At 40.3% G+C, this 11,024-nt stretch overlaps 1 protein-coding gene across 2 annotated transcripts; it reads left to right on the top strand.

Moving 5' to 3' along the window:
• Positions 1–517: 517 nt before the first annotated feature.
• PSMA1 (proteasome 20S subunit alpha 1) lies at positions 518–10,501 on the top strand. 2 transcript variants are annotated; one of them, XM_072865027.1, is made up of 11 exons: positions 551–638; positions 1,398–1,442; positions 3,869–3,973; positions 4,346–4,447; positions 4,931–5,034; positions 5,868–5,956; positions 6,679–6,749; positions 7,692–7,821; positions 8,507–8,586; positions 9,477–9,581; positions 10,142–10,501. In XM_072865027.1, exons 4-11 carry the CDS (start codon positions 4,373–4,375, stop codon positions 10,196–10,198), a joined length of 711 nt encoding a protein of 236 aa, XP_072721128.1. In that variant the 5' UTR covers positions 551–638; positions 1,398–1,442; positions 3,869–3,973; positions 4,346–4,372; the 3' UTR covers positions 10,199–10,501. The 2 variants fall into 2 exon arrangements, with proteins under 2 accessions (XP_072721127.1, XP_072721128.1); XM_072865026.1 differs by lacking the exon at positions 3,869–3,973 and having other exon boundaries at positions 518–638.
• The last annotated feature ends 523 nt before the right edge of the window (positions 10,502–11,024 follow it).

The raw sequence follows: 11,024 nt of genomic DNA, 5'->3' as shown, positions 1-11,024 counted from the left end.
GCGGTTTTAAAATTGCACGGTTTTTTCAAAACCAGTAAAACAGCTAACGTCAAGTTTTCATAAGAAAAAGAAACGTATTTCAAATTCCACAATGCACGTTTTCCTCAAGTAATTAAATTTTTGTACTGCGCGCAGGAATCTCAGTGTTAAGAGACACGAGGCATCGCTTTGAGCAAGAGAAATACCGAGCGGCAAGAAAAACACAGGCAAAGCAGGCTGAAGGAAGCCGTTCAGGACCTTTAGCACAGAGAAGCTGCCAGGGTTTTGAAAAGGGAGGGGTGACGGCACCAGAAAACGGGCCGTGAAGAGGGGAGCGTCCGCGGCGCCTCCGGGTGCCCGGGGAAGCCCGCCACGCCGCGTGCCTCCTCGCGGCTGCGACGCCCGGCGCTCCGCTGACGCGCGGCCGTTCCACCAACTGCCGCCCAACGGGCCCCGACGGGCCGCGCATGCGCCGCTGGGGCGGGACCCGCGCGGCGTCGCTCGCTCCAGGGGCGGGGCGAGCCGAGCCGCCGTGCGTCGATCGATGACTCGAGGGGCGACTCGCACTGCCTGGCTGCTTCCAGTCCAGAGCGGCCGCTGCTGGAGCGGTCCCCCCTCGCTGCCCCGGAGCCCGCGCTGCTGTCGGGGGAAGGAGGATGGTGAGGGGCGGCCGGGCCGGGCCGGCTCGGGGCAGGGCTCCCCCGCGCCCCCTGCCCGCGCTGCGCAGCGAGCGGGGGAGAAGGGGGAGGGCGAGAAGGAGGGAGCGGGGCCGTGAGTAAGCAGTTCCCGGGCCGTGCGGGGCCGGGCTCGCCGCGGGCCGGGGCTGGGCCTGGGCCTTGCTGCCGGGGCCCGGGCCTGCCCAGGGAAGGGGGCGGCCGCGCTCCCCTCGGCGGGGCAGGCGGGGCCCGCGGAGGGAGGGGGGCGCGGCGGCGGCGGCGGTGGGGCGCGACGCCTTCGGCCCGGCTGGGCCCGGCGCGGCGTGAGGCTGCAGAGAGGTGGGTGATGGCCGCTCGGCTGCCCCGGAATGCGCGGAGCGGGCGGAGCAGCGTCGGGAACCCCGGCGGGGACTCGGCAGGGCTTCCCGCGGGCGGGCCGGCGGGGAGTGGGAGCGGTGGCGGCGCTCCCCGGCCCGGGCACCGGCATTTCGCGCTCCGGCTCGTCACGCTTTGCCTCCTCGCGTCGGGGGCTGAGGCAGCGGGCTCGCTGCTCCGTGACCTCGAGCTTGTGCTGCCCATTACGTGTGTGCTCCTGCTCCGGCGTGAAAAGAAATTTGGCCAGAGAACGGGCCCCTCTTCGGGCCTGGGAACAAACGCTTCGCCTAAGAGGCCCTGCAAAGAAAATGACCGGAACGTCACTCGGGAATGCTCTTTCCGCCTGTTCATTAGCTGTACTAATGGATTGTGTTTTGTTCATTCTAGTTTCGCAACCAGTATGACAACGATGTCACAGTTTGGAGCCCTCAGGTAAAATGTTCCTAGGCTTGCTAACTGGCTTTTTACTTGCCCTTTTTTTTTTTTTTCTTCCACTTTTGCAGCAGTGGTATCACAAGAGCATAGATTGTATTCAGGTACTTAAAGCTTACTGCAGTCCGCTCCCTTCTTGTTTTGTAGGCTGCAGGTTTCTCGAAAGGCATTAGCACATCTGTAAGCTTCTGGTGTATGAGCCCGAATGATGCTTAGATAGGCCCTGTTACCTCAAAGTACTTAAGGCAGTTGTTTTCTGAATGTGCCTGTGAGTTACAAAATAGATGCTGTCATCTTTGGGGGTTGGGCTAGATGATCTTTAAAGGTCCCTTCCAACCCAAACCATTCTATGATCAATTTACAGACCTATAATAAAAAGTTGATAAGTAAGGTATCAAAAAGCATGGAACTGAGCTTAAATCTCCCAAATACTAGGCTACCGCTAGGTCGTTCCCTCTTTTATTCGCTAGCTTATGTTGGAAAGGAACTATTTAGTTTACAATTGGGAAGAACTTTATTTTATATATTTTTTTTAATTAAGAGCTTTACTGTATTCAAATTGTTCAGAACAAAATCAAATTATTAAAAGTTAGCATATTCTCGCTTAAGCACTAAATACTAACTTCTTCAAGTACGGCATAACAGCACCTGTTTCTCCTTTTGTGCAGACAATTTTTACTGCCTTGTAAGCCCCTATTTGGATGGCTGTACCGATATGGTAATCTGAAGCTTGGAATCCGAGATACTGATTTTTGTAGTATGAATTCACAGATCTTACTTTTCTAAACAGAAAGGGTCACAAACATCCCTGTTGAATAAATTCCCTGTATAAAGCTTATAATTATAACATTGAGAGCTAGAACATGCAAGTGATTAAATGCCATATAATTTTGTAATGCAGTTTACATTGCGCTTCAATGATGAAGTCTGTGCGGGTGTGTGTCCCTAGTTTTCCATGTTGTGGAATGTTAGGGAGGCTTCATACTATCTCTGTGCTTAAGATTATATTGACGTTTGCACTTGAATTTGAAATTTTATTACCTCTGAATGAGTTTCACATTGTGTATTCTTCTAAAACTTACGCAGATTGTGTTGACTTCAAAACAAATATTCTAGAATTTTAAAAGCAAGTGTCAGTTCAGGTGTTCAATATTGCCTCTTCCCTTGGTATGTACATTTTAAGATCCAATACTTAGGGAAAATCAGAGTCTTGAAAATTGACTCATTTCTAGATTTAGCAAACCTAAAGATTTATTTTAAATGCAAATAGCAAATTGTATTAGTAGAAAGCTAATATATCATTAGTTTGTGGGTTTGTATTACTACTGAAATCTTCATCATGTAGTAGTATTGTTTGAAAGATACATTTTCGACATACATTGTAGCAGAGCACGTTTCCTACTTTCCATCCTATATGAAGACAACCTTGAATATTTGAATTTCTTTAGTGAATACCATGATAGCTGCAGATGTCTTTGAACTGTTTTCATTCTTCCTAATAATTGTGTTTCTCTGGCAGATTCTGTATCAGGAACTTTAATTTTACATTGTTTAATCTATCTGGTACTTTAGAAATTATTTTTAAAACTATAATGTTCTCTTGAGACTTTTAGTAGATATTGTGAAGTCATTAACAACACTAATTTCTATTTTTTTCATAAATTGCCTTGAAAATATGAATAGTGTTTATGTCCTTTATAAAAGACATTTAAAATTGCTACTCTGCTGCAATTACTGCTCCATACATTCCTGTAGGTGAGACAGTGGTATGACACACTAATAGTTACTGGCATTGTTAATACAGGAGGAAAGAATAATCATATTTTATTGGGGGGTGTTTTCAAATATTGTTGTAAAGAAAAGGAGATACAAGATTAAAGGCTAGAAGGGGTTTCACACTTTTACAGCCTTTCAGGTCATTCATGAAAGTGGATAAATATGTGTTGGACAGGGCACAGTGATTCCATACTGCTCTTGGGCAGGAAATGTCCTATGTTATTGAAATTCCATTTATAACTTAGTGGATGATACGGAACATTAGGGTATTTTAAGCATCTAGTGGACTTTGTATTTCTCTAGATAAATCAAATCAAAAACCTTTTACCAAAAATACCCCAACAACCAAACAGAAGGTGATTTCCTGTAGATTATCCCCAGTACATTTCACTACAACAGCTACTACATTCCACTCCATCACAACTGGTAGGATCCAACTGTGTGCTGCAGTTAGTAATTCCAGGACTTGCACAGTAGCAGTGAACATGCCGACTGACATAGGTTGGCCGACTAGAGTGCAGAAGATTAGCTTCTTTGCCCTCAGTGGTTGCATTAAAAGGATGTTGTCTTATTTTCCTGCAAAGCTCCTGGCCGCCTTTGCGGAACTTGTGGGGACTTAATTGTCTTTGAGACCTCTACTCCTCTTTCAGACTTGACTGCAGTTGACTAATAACTTGTTCAGAAGTTATTAGGGAATGGATGGTGAGACACAACAATTGCATAAGACTCATTTCTTCAGGAAACTCGATTAAAAGTTAAGTGTCCAACTTCAGCTGGAAGTTCTGTCTTTGAATCACATTTGGTCAAATACTGATTCCTCTGAAGACAGTGACAAAAGTCTTGCGATTCTAATAATGTCAAGATTATTCACCCTTTCTGTTTAGTTTTCCTGTTTCTTTGTATGCAGTAGTGAGTGGCTCAGAGGTGGACAGATTTATGTGGGTTAATGGTGAGGCATTTGCAGAAGGTAATTGAGGAAGTAAGTCTGTTGGTTGTAGGTTTAAACTGTGTTATGCAGTCAGTGTACCTGTTGGGGTGGGGGAATCAAAGGTCTAAAAATCAAGAACCATTGAAAATTGATACAGAGGATTAGTTTTATAATGATTACCTTTGATTTTATTCTGTAGGGCCGAATTCATCAAATAGAATATGCCATGGAAGCTGTGAAACAAGGCTCAGCTACTGTGGGGCTGAAATCAAAAACGCATGCTGTTCTGGTTGCTCTAAAGGTAACTTCAAAACTGTGGTCTTGGTACAATAATGTTAGTAGAAAAGTTTTGGTTTCACAAATTAGTTTTGCACAGTCTTAACTTTTATGTATAATGTAAATGTAATCCCAGTTTCCTGTCGCTTGAGTACCAGTATAGAACTATAAAAATTTTCAGTACCTATTCAAAGCAGATTTTCACGAAATGAGTGAAAGATTTTTTTTTTCCCTTTAAAAGGTGTGTTCCTTTTTTTTTTTTAACTGGTTATTAAGCAGTAAAACTATTTCTTTTCTCAAAGCTTGAGTGTCTGTTTGTTTTTTCTTTCTTTCTGACAGTCTCTTACTGAAGTGGAATTAGGTTTTTCTTCTGTTGCAAGTTTATAAATTTATTTTTTCTTATTGTTTCATGATCATATTCAGTTCTTGCTATAAATGTTAGCAGATTTCTCCACAGTGCTTGGCAAACTGTTCAGTCTGACACATAGCTTTCTCCTTTTATGCATAGAGAGCACAGTCTGAGCTGGCAGCTCATCAGAAAAAAATCCTGTACGTTGACAACCATATTGGTATCTCAATTGCTGGACTTACTGCTGATGCAAGACTCTTGTGGTGAGTATTTTAGTTGTTGACATACACAGTTCTGCAATAATGAGTGAAAGTTCATTTGTAGACTATTGCGAATGAAATTTTATGGTCAGCTAAGGATTAGAGCTACTGCTCTGTTGTACTATGCCAAAGACCTCAGCATGAAATTCTGGCAGATTTTTAACTAGTTGGCAGAAATCTCATTTGTTTGGCCCAAAATTTTGCTCTTTGGTTTTGTTACTAGTGAGACAGTTCTTTCTAGTTTCCTCAGTGTGATGGGGTTTCCAAGCAGTCTGAGAAAGTGTTATTTCCCTCTAGCAGCTGCTTCTGTGTACGCACGTTTAAGAAAGTTACTAAAAACATACACTGCTGTATGTGTCTGCTTCAGAGGGGTTTGCTTTTTACCTGCTGGCCACATAGTTTCATCAGATGAGGTAAATGTACGTGGAAGGAGGAGGATTCCTCAGCTTGATAGGAAAGGACAAAGAAGGCATAGGAAGAACTTCTAAAATAAATTTTAATTGCTGTAATGTTACAAAGAAATGTTACCATTTAACTGTGGCTTTTTTCCAGATGATCCGTCTGTTGCCTGCGTGAACGTCTACCTTCTTTGCATGTGTATGGCTGAAATACTATAATACTCTTTCAAACCTGTGGTCAATTTTCTGAGTAACAATTATAGGTCATGATGAAATGAAATTATGTAATGCCTTTGACCCTTTTTCTCAACAAGCAGAGCTGAAACAAAAGTATGCTTACCTTAACAGACATGTATTGAGACAAAAACTCATTGTGACTTTCATCTATGCATTGGTTTGATTTTTTTCTTTTTTTTTTTTTTTCTTTTTTCCTCTTAGCAATTTCATGCGTCAGGAGTGTCTGGATTCTAGATTCGTGTTTGATAGACCTCTTCCAGTTTCTCGCCTAGTGTCACTAATTGGAAGCAGTATCCTTTTGGTTTTTTTAATACTTGTAACACTTTTATAGCTTTTTACTTGTTCATACTTGTTCATAAAATGATTTTCATATATCACAGCTTAAAAGTCATATTCAATTGAAAAAGTTAAGTCGAAGTTAATTTTTCTTTATTCACATTGCTTGTGTATTCTTTCGGAGAATATTCTATAATATGCACTGAACTGGTAGAGAAGCAATAACGTGCTATGCAACATTTAACATAGCACTGCTTTGCCGTTACACAGCCCTGTGCCTTTGGATGTGGGTGAGGAAAGATGACTGCACTGTTCAAAATATGATTGTTTACTGGATTGCAGCTGCTAGCTCAGATTTTTTTTTTTCTGTGGCAACTTCTGTTTCTGCGTGGAACACAGTAGAGGCCTTGTATTCTGTTATCAGGTGCCTAGAAAAAGTTTAAAGGGGTAAGAAATTAAATGAGGCTGTACAGCGTTAGGTGAACTGTTTCTAGTACTTGGTTGAAGGCACCACTCAGTTATCTCGGGAAAGCTAATTGCTAAATTTTCTTCTGGTGAAAAAGAAGTTGGTATTCCAAATAAGTCGTGAGATCTGTTTCTTTTGAACATAGTCTTCACTCCTGCAAAAAGGTTTGCAAAGACTGTATGATGATGTTGGTGCGTCTCTGCTTGGCTTAGGAAAATGTTTTGGGTAATTAACATGTTATTTTGAGATTGTTTCCTTAGCTTACTTAAGAAACCCAGATACCAACACAGCGTTATGGCAGAAGACCATATGGTGTAGGACTGCTCATTGCAGGTTATGATGTAAGCTGCGCTAGTTACTATTGATCTAAAAGAAAATGTGCTTAATGTAATTTTATACAACAAATGGATGTTAAGAGGGGAAGATGGAAGAGGCAGACTCATCAAAACTCTCTGAATAAGGAAATCATTTTCTGTATCTTACCCTAAAACATAACTTTTAAAAATGTTAATTAATAGCTAATCCTACATACACCTATGAGGTGTACATTTGCAAAAATGAAAAACTAATTATTTTAACGTGCAAAATGAGATACGGAAAAAATTAGATTTGTTTGTGTTTTAAGGGATCAAAATGTTGATCCCATGATGACAGTAATTATTTTACTATTTATTATGGAGCTTTATAAATTATTATTTTAAATACTTTTTATAAAAAGTGCATGTGGAAATCATCACTGGCCTCTCTTACTTGTTTAGCAACAGCAGTTTGCTTAATGCATCACAGACAGAATCTCTGCCCTCAAGATTTTTGATGCAAGGGAGGCTGAAGAAAATTGTCTTGCCTGAAATCTGGCATGGCATGGTTAAGTCTACAGCAGTTTTTTACTTTTGTGCAGATAAGACGGAATGCATGTAAATATCTACTGCAAGTCATGAAGTAGGAAGCACGGTACACTTTAGGGAACAGAGAAAGAAACATTTTTGGTGCCAGCTATCCTGTCCACATAAAAAGGGCATTTTAATGAACAAAGTGTAAAGAAAGAATTCTTTTTTTTTTTTTGGTAGATTATTGCTTTTTTTTTTTTGCAGTAGCTTTGAATGAATTGTATAAGAACAGTGATAGGATAAGCAATATAAAATACATTTATGTGCATACATATAAGCTATATGATGTACCATGAAGCAAGACTGTTTTAGAAAATATAATGTGTTCCAGCAGCAGACTTGGTATGAATTTATACATTTGTTTTATTCTGTGGGGTTTTTTTCCTCTCTTTGTAGGATATGGGTCCTCACATCTTCCAGACTTGTCCCTCTGCAAACTATTTTGACTGCAAAGCAATGTCCATTGGTGCTCGTTCACAGTCAGCACGAACTTATTTGGAGAGACACATGACTGAATTTAATGACTGTGAGTAATGAAACCCTATCTATCTAATGGTATTCATCAATTATGCAGTTTATTTTCTGCTACTGCTCCGTTCTTTTGCATTTAGTAAGATAGGAAGATAAATTTTGGGAGCCAAGCTTGGCATAAGTGTAAATCTGCATGAAGACAAAACGGTAGAGAAAATGTTACAAATCTTCACATCTAACATCTGGATGCCTATTACATCTAATGAAAAGAGAAGCTGTGCTCAGAAAAGCTGAGGAAAAAAGTAAAAGGCCTCTGTCCTGTTTAACCCAGGGAAAGAACAATTCTTTCTGTATCGGAGCAGGGATAGTATGTCAGGGCAAGTATTTAGGTGGTGCATTTAAAACGGTGGATTTTTTTTTTTTTATATGAAACAATGAGGAGGAGGCTACTGAATGGCTGCTTGGGATAAAAATAGTGTGCTTATCACTGCACTGGAGGCAAGGCAGGTACCAAAACCAGACGCATTTGACTTCAAATGTAGGGAAGGGCTGGTTTCTCAAGGTATACTTCTGCAACCAGCTCTGTGATCAGTACCAGGCATACCTAAGGAGAGGAGTTCTGGAAGTCAAGGTAGTCAAGCTGATTTTCTAGTTGTCAACTGGGAGTAGGAAGAAGAGGAAATTAGTGTCTAGAGGTAATACCATACATTTTGTAAATGTCATTCTAATTTCATTTTAAGGTAATCTAAATGAGCTAGTTAAACATGGACTGCGTGCCTTGAGAGAGACTCTTCCTGCTGAACAGGATCTGACCACCAAGGTGAATACTAGGTTTTCTTAACAAGAAATTTTACTGCCACTGTTATTAGAAATTACTGTGACAAAATTCATGTAAAGTATGGCTGGCACTGAAATTTGGAAGCTGAATACTGGTAGATAACATAATCTTCATCTCATGTCACCAGTTTATCTACAGTTTCCTTAATTATCTCAGATTTAATTTTCTTAACAAAAAATGATACTTTCTCTAAATAAGACATTGTTTCCCTGGTTGCTTTATTCTATTTCGAACTTTGATCAGTGTTTAAGATACATTACACGCAACTAGAATCACAACTTTGCATTGTAAGCACCGTCAGTAATTCACCTGGGAGGTGAGGGAAGGTAATGCACAGTTGTTTGAGTATCCAGCATCAAAAAGTTGCAGAAACTTCTGACAATGAATTGAGGAACTGCTGAACAAGAAAATACTAAGGATATCCTTTAGTTGGTGTTCTGCTTGTGGCTGATCTGCCCTTTTCCATGTTTAATTTTTTTTTATTCTTAACCCGCCTTGTTTTTTAGAACTTGTAAAATAATGAAAATGCAAAATAAGATTAAAATAATTGGTTTTGAAAAATCCTGTATGTTATTAAAAAGAAAACAAAAAATTGGAAGAAATTGAAACCCTTGAAAAGTGGTTTTACTGACAAGATTTTGAAACACGATAGCTTTTGTAGGGTATAAATCTGCCTCCCTTTCCTTTTCTAGTACAATCTACCAAAGAGGGAGTCTCCAAATTTCCTTTTTTCCTTAAGTAGGCACAAACAGCACAGTGAGCCTCTTAATCACAGGAGGAAATTTTCATCTGTTTCACAAGCAAAAGCTGTAAAGCCACAGAATTATTTGCAGAAAAATGCTTCTCACTTCTTTCAAAACTTTGCTTAACAGAATGTTTCCATTGGAATTGTTGGCAAAGACATGGAGTTTACCATCTATGACGATGATGACGTAGCACCATTCCTAGAAGGTCTTGAGGAGAGACCACAGAGAAAGGTGTGTGGTTTAGATACAAATCAATAGGCTTTGTTGGAAGACAGCATTTTGTGATATATGACCTGTCACATTTATGTTTATGACATTTAACACTCTACTAACTCAAGTAGATTTTTAGGAATGTGATTTTTAAAATTTGAAGTTACTATAAATAAAGTATATTATATATTTATTATATAGCATTACTATATATGAAGTTACTATATGAAAACCTAATCTTAGCTGGAGACTAAGATGCTTACTAAATCAATTTATGCTAAATTGGCACCAGGCTGTTCCAACATTGTCATCTTTCCTCATCTTTGATCAAGTACTGGTTTTCACTTTTTTGCAACAGAAGTGGCTACATGTGGCTTTCATGCCTGTCGCAAGATGCATCCTTAGTCTCCTGGTTACCAACTCTGTCCTGTTTCATGCTTAATTCGGATAACACCACTTAGCAAGCTATTTGCTGACATAAGCTGCATTTACCACTTGTGATGCTCAATCCAGGATAAAGCTGATTTGTCAAATGTTGTTTCCTGCCTTCCTATAATATGTATATTTTTCCTCTCTTTAAGCCTGCTCCGCCTGCTGATGAACCTGCAGAAAAGGCAGAGGAGCCGATGGAGCACTAGTTGGTGGATGAGTTCCTCTGTGTTAACGTATGTCTAATTATACAGGAACGTTTATCCATTTGCTGGTAACTTTATCCTCACCTATATGCATTTTCTGCTGATACATTCTGAGGATTACTCTTAAAAAAGAAAGAAACCAACCCACCTATCCTTAAAAGGTAGACGGGAGGTCATAATTGGGTGTATTTTCTTTGGCAAGAAAGGTGCGATCATTTTCTAAATAGTACATGATACTGTTTTTTAATGAAAAGCATACTGTCGTTAACTTGTAAGGCCAAGTGGAAATAAATCACTTTCTTGGAATCTGCTGTGGGTTTGGTTTTTTTAATCTGAACATACAACAATTCAAATACTTCTCTCATATCAAGGTGCCATCATGTATTTGACCATTTGTCAGAGTGAGCATTTACTTAACTGTATATAAATGAAGTGCTCTTGGAAACTGTTGAATTGAGGGGACTTTAAAATGCCTATGAAAGTACAAAATAGTCGTGGAACAAATAGGATGCAGCGTGTTTCCCCATGTTGACTTGTCATTGTCTCAAACTTGACTTGAAAATACATTTCTGGTTATGCGTGTGTACCAGAAACATTGCAGGCTGAAGAAGCGTGAGGCTGCCAGCCAGCTTGTGTTTTGGTTTCTTGAGTACTCCGCTTTAGTACACCCTAGCTCATGTGGAGTGGGGGTTTGAATGAATCACTTTATTTATTTCTTTAGAGCCATCAGCCAGCCATGGGGTAGCAAAGGGCTTTTAGCTTGCGAATGGCCTAAACTGAAGTAATGAGGGAAGCACATAAAGTTCCCATTACAGGTCCCCTGAGCTAT

The sequence above is a fragment of the Ciconia boyciana genome, chromosome 6 (assembly GCF_034638445.1).
Source record: "Ciconia boyciana chromosome 6, ASM3463844v1, whole genome shotgun sequence".
Lineage (NCBI taxonomy): Eukaryota > Metazoa > Chordata > Aves > Ciconiiformes > Ciconiidae > Ciconia > Ciconia boyciana.
This window is presented reverse-complemented; position numbering and strand designations above follow the sequence as displayed.

Bases quoted from the DNA above. Each gene is read 5' to 3' on its own strand.
- PSMA1 (XM_072865026.1), top strand. The intron at 5,957-6,678 runs GTATCCTTTTGG...AGCTTACTTAAG, and splicing joins AGTGTCACTAATTGGAAGCA to AAACCCAGATACCAACACAG. The intron at 6,750-7,691 runs GTAAGCTGCGCT...CTCTCTTTGTAG, and splicing joins TGCTCATTGCAGGTTATGAT to GATATGGGTCCTCACATCTT.